We start from the raw sequence: 21,515 nt of genomic DNA on the forward strand, positions 1-21,515 counted from the left end.
CCATTCTACTGCCAATGTTTGTCTATGGAGACTGTATGGCTGTATGCTCGATTTTATACACCGTCAGCAACAGGTGTGGCTAAAATAGCCTAATTCACTCATTTGAAGGGTGTCCACATACCTTTGACCATGTTATGTACGCATGTTGATAGTTACTGTAAGTGATACTATAATTAAGCAATAAGGCCCAAAGGGGTGTCAATATACCACGGCTAATATATATACCAATATACCACGGCTAATATATATACCAATATACCACGGCTAATATATATACCAATATACCATGGCTAATATATATACCAATATACCACGGCTAATATACAGTGCCTTGCGAAAATATTCGGCCCCCTTGAACTTTGCGACCTTTTGCCACATTTCAGGCTTCAAACAAAGATATAAAACTGTATTTTTTTGTGAAGAATCAACAACAAGTGGGACACAATCATGAAGTGGAACGACATTTATTGGATATTTCAAACTTTTTTAACAAATCAAAAACGGAAAAATTGGGCGTGCAAAATAATTCATCCCCTTTACTTTCAGTGCAGCAAACTCTCTCCAGAAGTTCAGTGAGGATCTCTGAATGATCCAATGTTGACCTAAATGACTAATGATGATAAATACAATCCACCTGTGTGTAATCAAGTCTCCGTATAAATGCACCTGCACTGTGATAGTCTCAGAGGTCCGTCAAAAGCGCAAGAAAGCATCATGAAGAACAAGGAACACACCAGGCAGGTCCGAGATACTGTTGTGAAGAAGTTTAAAGCCGGATTTGGATACAAAAAGATTTCCCAAGCTTTAAACATCCCAAGGAGCACTGTGCAAGCGATAACATTGAAATGGAAGGAGTATCAGACCACTGCAAATCTACCAAGACCTGGCCGTCCCTCTAAACTTTCAGCTCATACAAGGAGAAGACTGATCAGAGATGCAGCCAAGAGGCCCATGATCACTCTGGATGAACTGCAGAGATCTACAGCTGAGGTGGGAGACTCTGTCCATAGGACAACAATCAGTCGTATATTGCACAAATCTGGCCTTTATGGAAGAGTGGCAAGAAGAAAGCCATTTCTTAAAGATATCCATAAAAAGTGTTGTTTAAAGTTTGCCACAAGCCACCTGGGAGACACACCAAACATGTGGAAGAAGGTGCTCTGGTCAGATGAAACCAAAATTGAACTTTTTGGCAACAATGCAAAATGTTATGTTTGGCGTAAAAGCAACACAGCTGAACACACCATCCCCACTGTCAAACATGGTGGTGGCAGCATCATGGTTTGAGCCTGCTTTTCTTCAGCAGGGACAGGGAAGACGGTTAAAATTGATGGGAAGATGGATGGAGCCAAATACAGGACCATTCTGAAAGAAAACCTGATGGAGTCTGCAAAAGACCTGAGACTGGGACGGAGATTTGTCTTCCAACAAGACAATGATCCAAAACATAAAGCAAAATCTACAATGGAATGGTTCAAAAATAAACATATCCAGGTGTTAGAATGGCCAAGTCAAAGTCCAGACCTGAATCCAATCGAGAATCTGTGGAAAGAAATGAAAACTGCTGTTCACAAATGCTCTCCATCCAACCTCACTGAGCTCGAGCTGTTTTGCAAGGAGGAATGGGAAAAAATGTCAGTCTCTCGATGTGCAAAACTGATAGAGACATACAGACTTACAGCTGTAATCGCAGCAAAAGGTGGCGCTACAAAGTATTAACTTAAGGGGGCTGAATAATTTTGCACGCCCAATTTTTCAGTTTTTGATTTGTTAAAAAAGTTTGAAATATCCAATAAATGTCGTTCCACTTCATGATTGTGTCCCACTTGTTGTTGATTCTTCACAAAAAAATACAGTTTTATATCTTTATGTTTGAAGCCTGAAATGTGGCAAAAGGTCGCAAAGTTCAAGGGGGCCGAATACTTTCGCAAGGCACTGTATATACCAATATACCACGGCTAATATATATACCAATATACCACGGCTAATATATATACCAACATACCACGGCTAATATATATACCAATATACCACGGCTAATATATATACCAATATACCACGGCTAAGGGCTGTTCCTAGTCACGACACAACGGCTAACGGGTGGGGGATTGGCAGGACAGAGTTAGGGAAACCCTGGCTTTGAGGATACAATATGATCATGAGCTGTATATTCCAGCTCACCGTTCTTGAAGACCTTCCCTATCCCATTCTTCTGGAACCTGCTGCCCCTGTCTCCCTCCATGTAGGGGAAAACTCGGCCCTGGTGCGTCCAGAAGTAGTCCTTAGAACCAAAGAAGAAAACTGGGAACTCTCCGATCTCGTGGCGAAGGTGCTGGATGTTGGTGGGGATGTTCCGAGGGTGATGTATCTCTGCAGGCCACCACCTGGACAGGGTTAGGGTTAGTTAGGCCAAGGGAGAGAGGAGGCAGTGCTCTACACAAACATACTGCTGACTGACCCGTAGTCTCTGCTAGGTAAAGCTCCGCCATATCTCAGCTCACTGGTCACCATAGCAGCACCTACCCATAGCACGCGCTCCAGCAGGTATATCTCACTGGACACCCCCAAAGCCAATTCTTCCTTTGGCCGCCTCTCCTTCCAGTTCTCTGCTGCCAATGACTGGAACGAACTGCAAAACTCTCTGAAGCTGGACACACTTACCTCCCTCACTAGCTTTAAGCACCAGATGTCAGAGCAGCTCACAGATCACTGAAACTGTACATAGCCCATCTGTAAACAACCAATCTATCTACCTCATCCCCATACTGTATATATTTATTTATCTTGCTCCTTTGCACCCCAGTATCTCTACTTGCACATTCATTAATCTTCTGCACATCTACCATTCCAGTGTTTAAATGCTATATTGTAATTACTTCGCCACCATGGCCTATTATTATCCTACCTCATTTGCACATGCTGTATATAGATTTTTCTACTGTATTATTGATTGTTTGTTTATTCCATGTGTAACTCTGTGTTGTTGTATGTGTTGAACTGCTGTGTTTTATCTTGGCCAGGTCGCAGTTGTAAATGATAACTTGTTCTCAACTAGCCTACCTGGTTAAATAAAGGTGAAATAAAAAATTAAATGTAAAAAAGTTGGCCAGGTCTCTGCACTGACCTGTAGTTGCCCAGCTTGACCCAGATGATGTCTCTGTATTTGGGTTTCTTTCCGGCGCGGCAGTCGTTACAGAACCAGCTGCCATCCGGCATGGCGATGTTCAGACAGTCTGGATGGAACGCTGCTGGACACGACTCACAGCACAGGAGCTGGCCACCTACACACACACAGACTTAGAACACAAGGCAACACGTCTCTCCTGCTTGGACTACAGACTAACTACTGTTCAGAACACAATTGTGTAGCTGACATGTGAGTGGTGGTTTCTGCTCTGACATGCACTGTCAACTGTGGGACATTACATAGACAGGTGTGTCTTTCCAAATCATGTCCAATCAATAGAATTTACCACAGGTGCACTCCAAAACAATTGCAGAAACATCTAAAGGATGATCAATAGAAAGGATGCACCTGAGCTCTATTTAGTCTCATAGCAAAGGGTCTGAATACTTATGTAAATAAGGAATCTGTTTTTTGTGCTTTGTCATTATGGGGTATTGTGATGTCATTGTGGGGTATTGTGATGTCATTATGGGGTATTGTTTGTAGATTGATGAGGGGGGGGGGAAAGTCAAGGGGTCTGAATGCACTCTATATGCTACTGCGCGACAACAACAAAAAGACCTGTCGACCAACAGTCTATTGACCAAACAATGGACAAGTTGACTAGTTAGTGGCTGTTCATCTGTGTAGTTGTGCATCTGTACCTTTGGAGCAGACGAAGCACCAGCTGACGTTGACATGCGAGTGGTGGCTGTAGCCCTTCTTGGGTGAGAAATGGTTGGTGCAGATGATGGTGGTGGGGGTCAACATCTCACTGCCAGCCGCAACACACACCTCTCCTGTATGGTACGCCACCGGACAGCGCAGGCAACGCATCAGCTTACCTACAATACACCACGATATTAACACACCTGACATCAGCTTACCTACAATACACCATTATAAACCTCTTTATCCTACCCCCTCCTTTTTCGAACATTGTTAAAAATCGCGCAACATTTCAGCGTCCTGCTACTCATGCCAGGAATATAGTATATGCATATGATTAGTATGTGTGGATAGAAAACACTCTGAAGTTTCTAAAACTGGTTAAATCACGGCTGTGACTATAACAGAGCGTGTGTTTCATCGAAAAGCGCAAGAAAAACTGGTCACTGAAATCTGAAAAAAGTATCCATGCGCCCCTTTCATGGATTGTTTAAAGGAAACCAAATTTAATATGGAGACGGATGCAATTCCTACAGCTTCCACACGATGTCGCCAAAAACGTCATTTTCATTTTCTATCTCAAAAATCCTTTGAGACATTACCAATAGATCCGTCATTCCATCCAGCCTACCTCAATCGATTTTGGAAGATTGAAAAATTGACACTGTTTTCTTGTGTAGCTGCTATTGAATACAGATCGCCTAGTGATCAATTTGATCGCTTATTAACGTTTACAAATACCTAAAGTTGGGTTATAAAAGTAGGTTGAAGTGTTTTGTCAAAGAATATAGGCAACTTATATAATTTTTAAACATGACGTTGCGTGTTGGAAGAGAGCTTTTTTCCTGATGCAGACAGGCTATACAAATTGATATTTTGGGCATTCATGGACGGATTTAATCGGGAAAAAGACCAATTTGTGATGTTTATGGAACATATAGGAGTGCCAACAAAGAATATCATCAAAGGTAATGAATGTTTTATATTTTATTTCTGCGTTTTTGTGTAGCGCCGGCTACGCTAATTATTTTGTTTACGTCGCCTTCAGGCATTTTGGGGTGTTGCATGCTATCAGATAATAGCTTCTCATGCTTTCGCCGAAAAGCATTTTAAAAATCTGACTTGTTGGCTAGAATCACAACGAGTGTAGCTTTAATTCAATACCCTGCATGTGTATTTTAATGAACGTTTTGAGTTTTAACGAGTACATTTAGCGTAGCGCATTTGCATTTCCAGGTGTGTAGTTGAGACATCTGCGTCTCAGGTAGGAGCAAGAAGTTAACACACCTGACATCAGCTTACCTACAATACACCATGATATTAACACACCTGACATCAGCTTACCTACAATACACCACATGATATTAACACAACTGACATCATAGACCATGGACAGTCAGATCTCTAGGGCTGTCCCCCCTCCCTCCCAAAATAAATGTTGGTCGACCGAGAGTTCTGTGTCTAAAGCTGATTTTTTTCCCCCCCAGACCAATCAATTTTAAAACATTAATTGTTCCACCCTGTGTTTTTGAATAAAATAAACTATTTGCACTGAGCATGTCGGACGCTTTAAGCACACTGTTTGATTGAATAATTAAGACACCCAAATGACTCAAGATGGCCATGCTGTGTAAAAAAGAAAAAGCCCGCAGGTGCCTGTGTGATTGGTGCCCATAGTCTCTCTCCTCCCTTCTGCAGTGGAAAGACGGCAGGTGTTTATCAGTTGTCCATGCTGAAGCTGCAACAATTTCAGCCATGTTTTTTACTTGTTTCACTGACTGAAAAGTAAATTTTTCAGAAATCCCTCATTTGTTTAGGAAAAACATTCCCTCAATGTAAAACATGTAAGCGTCGCACGCATGTGACCAATAAAGACTGACCTATAGCCTATCATCGCATCAATAAAAACAATTATAAACTCTGAACACTAACAACCAAATGGATGAAGAGGAAGTGAAAAACTAACTGGAAACAGGCAAATATCATGATGTATTGTAGGCCTCCAGCTCCATGGTGGTTCTACAAGGCTGCTATAAGGAGGAGATCCAGACAAAGGAGGGTAAAGGAGCAGGCCTCCAGCTCCATGGTGGTTTTACAAGGCTGCTGTAAGGAGGAGATCCAGACAAAGGAGGGTAAAGGAGCAGGCCTCCAGCTCCATGGTGGTTCTATAAGGCTATATACCAACATGCTTCAAGCAGACCACCATAGCCCCTGTGCCCAGAACACAAAGGCAACCTGCCTAAATGACTACAAACCCGTAGCACTCACGTTCGTAGCCACAAAGTGCTTTGAAAGGCTTGTAATGGCTCACATCAACACCATTATCCCAGAAACCCTAGACCCACTCCAATTTGCATACCGCCCAAACAGATCCACAGATGAAGCAATCTCTATTGCACTCCACACTGGACTCTACCCACACACCCTCACTGGACTCTACCCACACACCCTCACTGGACTCTACCCACACCCTCACTGGACTCTACCCACACACCCTCACTGGACTCTACCCACACACCCTCACTGGACTCTACCCACACACCCTCACTGGACTCTACCCACACACCCTCACTGGACTCTACCCACACACCCTCACTGGACTCTACCCACACACCCTCACTGGACTCTACCCACACACCCTCACTGGACTCTACCCACACACCCTCACTGGACTCTACCCACACACCCTCACTGGACTCTACCCACACACACACTCGCTGGACTCTACCCACAGACACACACTCGCTGGACTCTACCCACACACACCCTCGCTGGACTCTACCCACACACACCCTCGCTGGACTCTACCCACACACCCTCGCTGGACTCTACCAATACACCCTCGCTGGACTCTACCCACACACACACACACTCGCTGGACTCTACCCACACACACACACTCACTGGACTCTACCCACACACACACACACACTCACTGGACTCTACCCACACACACACACACACTCACTGGACTCTACCCACACACACACACACACACACACACTCACTGGACTCTACCCACACACACACACTCACTGGACTCCACCCACACTGGACTGTACCCCCCCACACACAGTCACTGGACTCTACCCACACACCCTCACTGGACTCTACCCACACACACCCTCACTGGACTCTACCCACACACACACTCACTGGACTCTACCCACACACACACTCACTGGACTCTACCCACACACACACTCACTGGACTCTACCCACACACCCTCACTGGACTCTACCCACACCCTCACTGGACTCTACCCACACACCCTCACTGGACTCTACCCACACACCCTCACTGGACTCTACCCACACACCCTCACTGGACTCTACCCACACACCCTCACTGGACTCTACCCACACACCCTCACTGGACTCTACCCACACACCCTCACTGGACTCTACCCACACACCCTCACTGGACTCTACCCACACACCCTCACTGGACTCTACCCACACCCTCACTGGACTCTACCCACACCCTCACTGGACTCTACCCACACACCCTCACTGGACTCTACCCACACACCCTCACTGGACTCTACCCACACACCCTCACTGGACTCTACCCACACACACACTCGCTGGACTCTACCCACACACACACACTCGCTGGACTCTACCCACACACACCCTCGCTGGACTCTACCCACACACCCTCGCTGGACTCTACCAATACACCCTCGCTGGACTCTACCAATACACCCTCGCTGGACTCTACCCACACACACACACTCGCTGGACTCTACCCACACAAACACACACTCGCTGGACTCTACCCACACACTCACTGGACTCTACCCACACACACACACACACTCACTGGACTCTACCCACACACACACACACACACACACTCACTGGACTCTACCCACACACACACACACACACTCACTGGACTCTACCCACACACACACACTCACTGGACTCTACCCACACACCCTCACTGGACTCTACCCACACACACCCTCACTGGACTCTACCCACACACACACTCACTGGACTCTACCCACACACACACTCACTGGACTCTACCCACACACACACTCACTGGACTCTACCCACACTGGACTCTACCCCCACACACACACACACACACACTCACTGGACTCTACCCACACACACACACACACACACACACACACACACACACTCACTGGACTCTACCCACACACACACACTCACTGGACTCTACCCACACACACACACTCACTGGACTCTACCCACACACACACTCACTGGACTCTACCCACACACACACTCACTGGACTCTACCCACACACACACTCACTGGACTCTACCCACACACACTGGACTCTACCCACACACACACTCACTGGACTCTACCCACACACACTGGACTCTACCCACACACACACACTCACTGGACTCTACCCACACACACACTCACTGGACTCTACCCACACACCCACACACTCACTTGCCTCTACCCACACACTCACTCGCCTCTACCCACACACACACTCACTCGCCTCTACCCACACACACACACTCACTCGCCTCTACCCACACACACACACTCACTCGCCTCTACCCACACACACACTCACTCGCCTCTACCCACACACACACTCACTCGCCTCTACCCACACACACACTCACTCGCCTCTACCCACACACACACTCACTCGCCTCTACACACACACACACTCACTCACTCGCCTCTACACACACACTCACACTCACTCGCCTCTACCCACACACTCACTCGCCTCTACCCACACACTCACTCGCCTCTACCCACACACTCACTCGCCTCTACCCACACACTCACTCGCCTCTACCCACACACTCACTCGCCTCTACCCACACACTCACTCGCCTCTACCCACACACTCACTCGCCTCTACCCACACACTCACTCGCCTCTACCCACACACTCACTTGCCTCTACCCACACACTCACTTGCCTCTACCCACACACTCACTTGCCTCTACCCACACACTCACTTGCCTCTACCCACACACTCACTTGCCTCTACCCACACACACACACTTGCCTCTACCCACACACACACACACTCACTGGACTCTACCCACACACACACACACACTCACTTGCCTCTACCCACACACACACACACACACTCACTTGCCTCTACCCACACACAAACTCACTTGCCTCTACCCACACACTCACTTGCCTCTACCCACACACTCACTTGCCTCTACCCACACACTCACTTGCCTCTACCCACACACTCACTTGCCTCTACCCACACACACACTTGCCTCTACCCACACACACACTTGCCTCTACCCACACACACACACTCACTGGACTCTACCCACACACACACACTCACTTGCCTCTACCCACACACACACACTCACTCGCCTCTACCCACACACACACACACACTCACTGGACTCTACCCACACACCCTCACTGGACTCTACCCACACACACCCTCACTGGACTCTACCCACACACACACTCACTGGACTCTACCCACACACACACACACACTCACTGGACTCTACCCACACACACACACACACACACACTCACTGGACTCTACCCACACACACACACTCACTGGACTCTACCCACACACCCTCACTGGACTCTACCCACACACCCTCACTGGACTCTACCCACACACACCCTCACAGGACTCTACCCACACACACACTCACTGGAATCTACCCACACACACACTCACTGGACTCTACCCACACTGGACTCTACCCCCACACACACACACACACTCACTGGACTCTACCCACACACCCTCACTGGACTCTACCCACACACCCTCACTGGACTCTACCCACACACCCTCACTGGACTCTACCCACACACCCTCACTGGACTCTACCCACACACCCTCACTGGACTCTACCCACACACACACACTCACTTGCCTCTACCCACACACACACACTCACTCGCCTCTACCCACACACACACACACTCACTGGACTCTACCCACACACACACACACACTCACTGGACTCTACCCACACACACACACTCACTGGACTCTACCCACACACCCTCACTGGACTCTACCCACACACCCTCACTGGACTCTACCCACACACACCCTCACTGGACTCTACCCACACACACACTCACTGGAATCTACCCACACACACACTCACTGGACTCTACCCACACACCCTCACTGGACTCTACCCACACACCCTCACTGGACTCTACCCACACACCCTCACTTGCCTCTACCCACACACTCACTTGCCTCTACCCACACACTCACTTGCCTCTACCCACACACACACACTTGCCTCTACCCACACACACACACACTCACTGGACTCTACCCACACACACACACACACTCACTTGCCTCTACCCACACACACACACTCACTCGCCTCTACCCACACACACACACACACACTCACTTGCCTCTACCCACACACAAACTCACTTGCCTCTACCCACACACTCACTTGCCTCTACCCACACACTCACTTGCCTCTACCCACACACTCACTTGCCTCTACCCACACACTCACTTGCCTCTACCCACACACTCACTTGCCTCTACCCACACACACACTTGCCTCTACCCACACACACACTTGCCTCTACCCACACACACACACTCACTGGACTCTACCCACACACACACACACTCACTGGACTCTACCCACACACACACACACACTCACTGGACTCTACCCACACACACACACACACACACTCACTGGACTCTACCCACACACACACACTCACTGGACTCTACCCACACACCCTCACTGGACTCTACCCACACACCCTCACTGGACTCTACCCACACACACCCTCACTGGACTCTACCCACACACACACTCACTGGAATCTACCCACACACACACTCACTGGACTCTACCCACACTGGACTCTACCCCCACACACACACACACACTCACTGGACTCTACCCACACACCCTCACTGGACTCTACCCACACACCCTCACTGGACTCTACCCACACACCCTCACTGGACTCTACCCACACACCCTCACTGGACTCTACCCACACACCCTCACTGGACTCTACCCACACACCCTCACTGGACTCTACCCACACACCCTCACTGGACTCTACCCACACCCTCACTGGACTCTACCCACACCCTCACTGGACTCTACCCACACACCCTCACTGGACTCTACCCACACACCCTCACTGGACTCTACCCACACACCCTCACTGGACTCTACCCACACACCCTCACTGGACTCTACCCACACACACACACACTCGCTGGACTCTACCCACACACACACACTCGCTGGACTCTACCCACACACACCCTCGCTGGACTCTACCCACACACCCTCGCTGGACTCTACCAATACACCCTCGCTGGACTCTACCCACACACACACACTCGCTGGACTCTACCCACACACACACACTCGCTGGACTCTACCCACACACACACACTCACTGGACTCTACCCACACACACACACACACACTCACTGGACTCTACCCACACACACACACACACACACACTCACTGGACTCTACCCACACACACACACACACTCACTGGACTCTACCCACACACACACTCACTGGACTCTACCCACACACACACTCACTGGACTCTACCCACACACACACTCACTGGACTCTACCCACACACCCTCACTGGACTCTACCCACACACACCCTCACTGGACTCTACCCACACACACACTCACTGGACTCTACCCACACACACACTCACTGGACTCTACCCACACTGGACTCTACCCCCACACACACACACACACACTCACTGGACTCTACCCACACACACACACACACACTCATTGGACTCTACCCACACACTCACTGGACTCTACCCACACACACACACTCACTGGACTCTACCCACACACACACTCACTGGACTCTACCCACACACACACTCACTGGACTCTACCCACACACACACACACTGGACTCTACCCACACACACACACACTGGACTCTACCCACACACACACACACTGGACTCTACCCACACACACTGGACTCTACCCACACACACACTCACTGGACTCTACCCACACACCCACACACTCACTCGCCTCTACCCACACACACACTCACTCGCCTCTACCCACACACACACTCACTCGCCTCTACCCACACACACACTCACTCGCCTCTACCCACACACACACTCACTCGCCTCTACCCACACACACACTCACTCGCCTCTACACACACACACACACACTCACTCACTCGCCTCTACACACACACACTCACTCACTCACTCGCCTCTACACACACACACATACACTCACTCACTCGCCTCTACACACACACTCGCCTCTACCCACACACTCACTCGCCTCTACCCACACACTCACTCGCCTCTACCCACACACTCACTCGCCTCTACCCACACACTCACTCGCCTCTACCCACACACTCACTCGCCTCTACCCACACACTCACTCGCCTCTACCCACACACTCACTCGCCTCTACCCACACACTCACTCGCCTCTACCCACACACTCACTCGCCTCTACCCACACACTCACTCGCCTCTACCCACACACTCACTCGCCTCTACCCACACACTCACTTGCCTCTACCCACACACTCACTTGCCTCTACCCACACACTCACTTGCCTCTACCCACACACTCACTTGCCTCTACCCACACACACACTTGCCTCTACCCACACACTCACTTGCCTCTACCCACACACACACACTCACTGGACTCTACCCACACACACACACTCACTTGCCTCTACCCACACACACACACTCACTCGCCTCTACCCACACACACACACACTCACTGGACTCTACCCACACACACACACACACTCACTGGACTCTACCCACACACACACACACACACACTCACTTGCCTCTACCCACACACTCACTTGCCTCTACCCACACACACACACTCACTGGACTCTACCCACACACACACACTCACTGGACTCTACCCACACACACACACTCACTGGACTCTACCCACACACACACACTCACTGGACTCTACCCACACACACACTCACTGGACTCTACCCACACACACACTCACTGGACTCTACCCACACACACACACACTGGACTCTACCCACACACACTGGACTCTACCCACACACACACACTCACTGGACTCTACCCACACACACACACTCACTGGACTCTACCCACACACCCACACACTCACTCGCCTCTACCCACACACACACTCACTCGCCTCTACCCACACACACACACTCACTCGCCTCTACCCACACACACACTCACTCGCCTCTACCCACACACACACTCACTCGCCTCTACCCACACACACACTCACTCGCCTCTACCCACACACACACTCACTCGCCTCTACCCACACACACACTCACTCGCCTCTACACACACACACACACACTCACTCACTCGCCTCTACACACACACACACACACTCACTCACTCGCCTCTACACACACACACTCACACTCACTCACTCGCCTCTACACACACACACTCACTCGCCTCTACACACACACACACTCACTCGCCTCTACCCACACACTCACTCGCCTCTACCCACACACTCACTCGCCTCTACCCACACACTCACTCGCCTCTACCCACACACTCACTCGCCTCTACCCACACACTCACTCGCCTCTACCCACACACTCACTCGCCTCTACCCACACACTCACTCGCCTCTACCCACACACTCACTCGCCTCTACCCACACACTCACTTGCCTCTACCCACACACACACTTGCCTCTGCCCACACACTCACTTGCCTCTACCAACACACACACACTCACTGGACTCTACCCACACACACACACTCACTGGACTCTACCCACACACACTCACTTGCCTCTACCCACACACACACACTCACTTGCCTCTACCCACACACACACACTCACTTGCCTCTACCCACACACACACACACACTCACTCGCCTCTACCCACACACTCACTCGCCTCTACCCACACACTCACTTGCCTCTACCCACACACTCACTTGCCTCTACCCACACACTCACTTGCCTCTACCCACACACTCACTTGCCTCTACCCACACACTCACTTGCCTCTACCCACACACACACACTTGCCTCTACCCACACACACACACACTCACTGGACTCTACCCACACACACACACACACTCACTTGCCTCTACCCACACACACACACACACACTCACTTGCCTCTACCCACACACAAACTCACTTGCCTCTACCCACACACTCACTTGCCTCTACCCACACACTCACTTGCCTCTACCCACACACTCACTTGCCTCTACCCACACACTCACTTGCCTCTACCCACACACACACTTGCCTCTACCCACACACACACTTGCCTCTACCCACACACACACACTCACTGGACTCTACCCACACACACACACTCACTTGCCTCTACCCACACACACACACTCACTCGCCTCTACCCACACACACACACACACTCACTGGACTCTACCCACACACCCTCACTGGACTCTACCCACACACACCCTCACTGGACTCTACCCACACACACACTCACTGGACTCTACCCACACACACACACACACTCACTGGACTCTACCCACACACACACACACACACACACTCACTGGACTCTACCCACACACACACACTCACTGGACTCTACCCACACACCCTCACTGGACTCTACCCACACACCCTCACTGGACTCTACCCACACACACCCTCACTGGACTCTACCCACACACACACTCACTGGAATCTACCCACACACACACTCACTGGACTCTACCCACACTGGACTCTACCCCCACACACACACACACACTCACTGGACTCTACCCACACACCCTCACTGGACTCTACCCACACACCCTCACTGGACTCTACCCACACACCCTCACTGGACTCTACCCACACACCCTCACTGGACTCTACCCACACACCCTCACTGGACTCTACCCACACACACACACTCACTTGCCTCTACCCACACACACACACTCACTCGCCTCTACCCACACACACACACACTCACTGGACTCTACCCACACACACACACACACTCACTGGACTCTACCCACACACACACACACACACACTCACTGGACTCTACCCACACACACACACTCACTGGACTCTACCCACACACCCTCACTGGACTCTACCCACACACCCTCACTGGACTCTACCCACACACACCCTCACTGGACTCTACCCACACACACACTCACTGGAATCTACCCACACACACACTCACTGGACTCTACCCACACACCCTCACTGGACTCTACCCACACACCCTCACTGGACTCTACCCACACACCCTCACTTGCCTCTACCCACACACTCACTTGCCTCTACCCACACACTCACTTGCCTCTACCCACACACACACACTTGCCTCTACCCACACACACACACACTCACTGGACTCTACCCACACACACACACACACTCACTTGCCTCTACCCACACACACACACTCACTCGCCTCTACCCACACACACACACACACACTCACTTGCCTCTACCCACACACAAACTCACTTGCCTCTACCCACACACTCACTTGCCTCTACCCACACACTCACTTGCCTCTACCCACACACTCACTTGCCTCTACCCACACACTCACTTGCCTCTACCCACACACTCACTTGCCTCTACCCACACACACACTTGCCTCTACCCACACACACACTTGCCTCTACCCACACACACACACTCACTGGACTCTACCCACACACACACACTCACTTGCCTCTACCCACACACACACACTCACTCGCCTCTACCCACACACACACACACTCACTGGACTCTACCCACACACACACACACACTCACTGGACTCTACCCACACACACACACACACACACTCACTGGACTCTACCCACACACACACACTCACTGGACTCTACCCACACACCCTCACTGGACTCTACCCACACACCCTCACTGGACTCTACCCACACACACCCTCACTGGACTCTACCCACACACACACTCACTGGAATCTACCCACACACACACTCACTGGACTCTACCCACACTGGACTCTACCCCCACACACACACACACACTCACTGGACTCTACCCACACACCCTCACTGGACTCTACCCACACACCCTCACTGGACTCTACCCACACACCCTCACTGGACTCTACCCACACACCCTCACTGGACTCTACCCACACACCCTCACTGGACTCTACCCACACACCCTCACTGGACTCTACCCACACACCCTCACTGGACTCTACCCACACCCTCACTGGACTCTACCCACACCCTCACTGGACTCTACCCACACACCCTCACTGGACTCTACCCACACACCCTCACTGGACTCTACCCACACACCCTCACTGGACTCTACCCACACACCCTCACTGGACTCTACCCACACACACACACACTCGCTGGACTCTACCCACACACACACACTCGCTGGACTCTACCCACACACACCCTCGCTGGACTCTACCCACACACCCTCGCTGGACTCTACCAATACACCCTCGCTGGACTCTACCCACACACACACACTCGCTGGACTCTACCCACACACACACACACTCGCTGGACTCTACCCACACACACACACTCACTGGACTCTACCCACACACACACACACACACTCACTGGACTCTACCCACACACACACACACACACACACTCACTGGACTCTACCCACACACACACACACACTCACTGGACTCTACCCACACACACACTCACTGGACTCTACCCACACACACACTCACTGGACTCTACCCACACACACACTCACTGGACTCTACCCACACACCCTCACTGGACTCTACCCACACACACCCTCACTGGACTCTACCCACACACACACTCACTGGACTCTACCCACACACACACTCACTGGACTCTACCCACACTGGACTCTACCCCCACACACACACACACACACTCACTGGACTCTACCCACACACACACACACACACTCATTGGACTCTACCCACACACTCACTGGACTCTACCCACACACACACACTCACTGGACTCTACCCACACACACACTCACTGGACTCTACCCACACACACACTCACTGGACTCTACCCACACACACACACACTGGACTCTACCCACACACACACACACTGGACTCTACCCACACACACACACACTGGACTCTACCCACACACACTGGACTCTACCCACACACACACTCACTGGACTCTACCCACACACCCACACACTCACTCGCCTCTACCCACACACACACTCACTCGCCTCTACCCACACACACACTCACTCGCCTCTACCCACACACACACTCACTCGCCTCTACCCACACACACACTCACTCGCCTCTACCCACACACACACTCACTCGCCTCTACACACACACACACACACTCACTCACTCGCCTCTACACACACACACTCACTCACTCACTCGCCTCTACACACACACACATACACTCACTCACTCGCCTCTACACACACACTCGCCTCTACCCACACACTCACTCGCCTCTACCCACACACTCACTCGCCTCTACCCACACACTCACTCGCCTCTACCCACACACTCACTCGCCTCTACCCACACACTCACTCGCCTCTACCCACACACTCACTCGCCTCTACCCACACACTCACTCGCCTCTACCCACACACTCACTCGCCTCTACCCACACACTCACTCGCCTCTACCCACACACTCACTTGCCTCTACCCACACACTCACTTGCCTCTACCCACACACTCACTTGCCTCTACCCACACACTCACTTGCCTCTACCCACACACACACTTGCCTCTACCCACACACTCACTTGCCTCTACCCACACACACACACTCACTGGACTCTACCCACACACACACACTCACTTGCCTCTACCCACACACACACACTCACTCGCCTCTACCCACACACACACACACTCACTGGACTCTACCCACACACACACACACACTCACTGGACTCTACCCACACACACACACACACACACTCACTTGCCTCTACCCACACACTCACTTGCCTCTACCCACACACACACACTCACTGGACTCTACCCACACACACACACTCACTGGACTCTACCCACACACACACACTCACTGGACTCTACCCACACACACACACTCACTGGACTCTACCCACACACACACTCACTGGACTCTACCCACACACACACTCACTGGACTCTACCCACACACACACACACTGGACTCTACCCACACACACTGGACTCTACCCACACACACACACTCACTGGACTCTACCCACACACACACACTCACTGGACTCTACCCACACACCCACACACTCACTCGCCTCTACCCACACACACACTCACTCGCCTCTACCCACACACACACACTCACTCGCCTCTACCCACACACACACTCACTCGCCTCTACCCACACACACACTCACTCGCCTCTACCCACACACACACTCACTCGCCTCTACCCACACACACACTCACTCGCCTCTACCCACACACACACTCACTCGCCTCTACACACACACACACACACTCACTCACTCGCCTCTACACACACACACACACACTCACTCACTCGCCTCTACACACACACACTCACACTCACTCACTCGCCTCTACACACACACACTCACTCGCCTCTACACACACACACACTCACTCGCCTCTACCCACACACTCACTCGCCTCTACCCACACACTCACTCGCCTCTACCCACACACTCACTCGCCTCTACCCACACACTCACTCGCCTCTACCCACACACTCACTCGCCTCTACCCACACACTCACTCGCCTCTACCCACACACTCACTCGCCTCTACCCACACACTCACTCGCCTCTACCCACACACTCACTTGCCTCTACCCACACACACACTTGCCTCTACCCACACACTCACTTGCCTCTACCCACACACACACACTCACTGGACTCTACCCACACACACACACACTCACTTGCCTCTACCCACACACACACTTGCCTCTACCCACACACTCACTTGCCTCTACCCACACACACTCACTGGACTCTACCCACACACACACACTCACTTGCCTCTACCCACACACACACACTCAATCGCCTCTACCCACACACACACACACTCACTGGACTCTACCCACACACACACACACACTCACTGGACTCTACCCACACACACACACACACACACTCACTTGCCTCTACCCACACACTCACTTGCCTCTACCCACACACACACACTCACTGGACTCTACCCACACACACACACTCACTGGACTCTACCCACACACACACACACTCACTGGACTCTACCCACACACACACTCACTGGACTCTACCCACACACACACTCACTGGACTCTACCCACACACACACTCACTGGACTCTACCCACACACACACACACTTGCCTCTACCCACACACACACTTGCCTCTACCCACACACTCACTGGACTCTACCCACACACACACACTCACTCGCCTCTACCCACACACACACACACTCACTTGCCTCTACCCACACACACACACTCACTTGCCTCTACCCACACACACACACACACTCACTCGCCTCTACCCACACACTCACTCGCCTCTACCCACACACTCACTCACTCGCCTCTACCCACACACTCACTCACTCGCCTCTACCCACACACTCACTCACTCGCCTCTACCCACACACTCACTCACTCGCCTCTACCCACACACACACTCACTCACTCGCCTCTACCCACACACACACTCACTCACTCGCCTCTACCCACACACTCACTCACTCGCCTCTACCCACACACTCACTCACTCGCCTCTACCCACACACTCACTCACTCGCCTCTACCCACACACTCACTCACTCGCCTCTACCCACACACACACTCGCCTCTACCCACACACACACTGGACTCTACCCACACACACACACTCACTGGACTCTACCCACACACACTGGACTCTACCCACACACACTGGACTCTACCCACACACACTCACTGGACTCTACCCACACACCCACACACTCACTTGCCTCTACCCACACACTCACTCGCCTCTACCCACACACACACTCACTCGCCTCTACCCACACACACACTCACCTCTACCCACACACACACTCACTCGCCTCTACCCACACACACACACACTCACTCGCCTCTACCCACACACTCACACTCACTCGCCTCTACCCACACACTCACTCGCCTCTACCCACACACTCACTCGCCTCTACCCACACACTCACTCGCCTCTACCCACACACTCACTCGCCTCTACCCACACACACACTCGCCTCTACCCACACACTCACTCGCCTCTACCCACACACTCACTGGACTCTACCCACACACACACACTCACTCACTTGCCTCTACCCACACACTCACTCGCCTCTACCCACACACTCACTGGCCTCTACCCACACACTCACTCGCCTCTACCCACACACTCACTCGCCTCTACCCACACACTCACTCGCCTCTACCCACACACTCACTCGCCTCTACCCACACACTCACTCGCCTCTACCCACACACTCACTCGCCTCTACCCACACACTCACTCGCCTCTACCCACACACTCACTCGCCTCTACCCACACACTCACTCGCCTCTACCCACACACTCACTCGCCTCTACCCACACACTCACTCGCCTCTACCCACACACTCACTCGCCTCTACCCACACACTCACTCGCCTCTACCCACACACTCACTCGCCTCTACCCACACACTCACTCGCCTCTACCCACACACTCACTCGCCTCTACCCACACACTCACTCGCCTCTACCCACACACTCACTCGCCTCTACCCACACACTCACTCGCCTCTACCCACACACTCACTCGCCTCTACCCACACACTCACTCGCCTCTACCCACACACTCACTTGCCTCTACCCACACACTCACTTGCCTCTACCCACACACACACTTGCCTCTACCCACACACACACTTGCCTCTACCCACACACTCACTTGCCTCTACCCACACACACACACTCACTGGACTCTACCCACACACACACACTCACTTGCCTCTACCCACACACACACACTCACTCGCCTCTACCCACACACACACACACACTCCCTTGCCTCTACCCACACACACACACACTCACTCGCCTCTACCCACACACTCACTTGCCTGTACCCACACACTCACTTGCCTCTACCCACACACTCACTTGCCTCTACCCACACACTCACTTGCCTCTACCCACACACACACTTGCCTCTACCCACACACACACTTGCCTCTACCCACACACTCACTGGACTCTACCCACACACACACACTCACTCGCCTCTACCCACACACACACACACTCACTTGCCTCTACCCACACACACACACACACTCACTCGCCTCTACCCACACACTCACTCGCCTCTACCCACACACTCACTCACTCGCCTCTACCCACACACTCACTCACTCGCCTCTACCCACACACTCACTCACTCGCCTCTACCCACACACTCACTCACTCGCCTCTACCCACACACTCACTCACTCGCCTCTACCCACACACTCACTCACTCGCCTCTACCCACACACACACTCGCCTCTACCCACACACACACTCACTGGACTCTACCCACACACACACTCACTGGACTCTACCCACACACACTGGACTCTACCCACACACACTCACTGGACTCTACCCACACACACACTCACTCGCCTCTACCCACACACACACTCACTCGCCTCTAC

General features: G+C 51.9%; 1 protein-coding gene across 3 annotated transcripts in view; it reads right to left on the reverse strand.

Moving 5' to 3' along the window:
- LOC110498309 (histone-lysine N-methyltransferase NSD2) overlaps positions 1-21,515 on the reverse strand; it is a 79,174-nt gene that overhangs the window by 31,609 nt on the left and 26,050 nt on the right. For all 3 annotated transcript variants that reach the window (XR_016489118.1, XM_036955443.2, XM_036955444.2), the window contains exons 12-14: positions 3,832-4,011; positions 3,125-3,281; positions 2,182-2,384 (exon numbers count right to left, since the gene is read on the reverse strand). Coding sequence is in view for 2 of the 3 variants with exons in the window: in XM_036955443.2 (XP_036811338.2) it covers positions 2,182-2,384; positions 3,125-3,281; positions 3,832-4,011 (540 nt within the window). In the remaining variant the exon portion in view is untranslated. The remainder of the gene's footprint in view (positions 1-2,181; positions 2,385-3,124; positions 3,282-3,831; positions 4,012-21,515) is intronic.

This window comes from Oncorhynchus mykiss, chromosome 19 (genome assembly GCF_057628025.1).
Source record: "Oncorhynchus mykiss isolate SJ-2025 chromosome 19, ASM5762802v1, whole genome shotgun sequence".
In the NCBI taxonomy this organism is placed as follows: domain Eukaryota; kingdom Metazoa; phylum Chordata; class Actinopteri; order Salmoniformes; family Salmonidae; genus Oncorhynchus; species Oncorhynchus mykiss.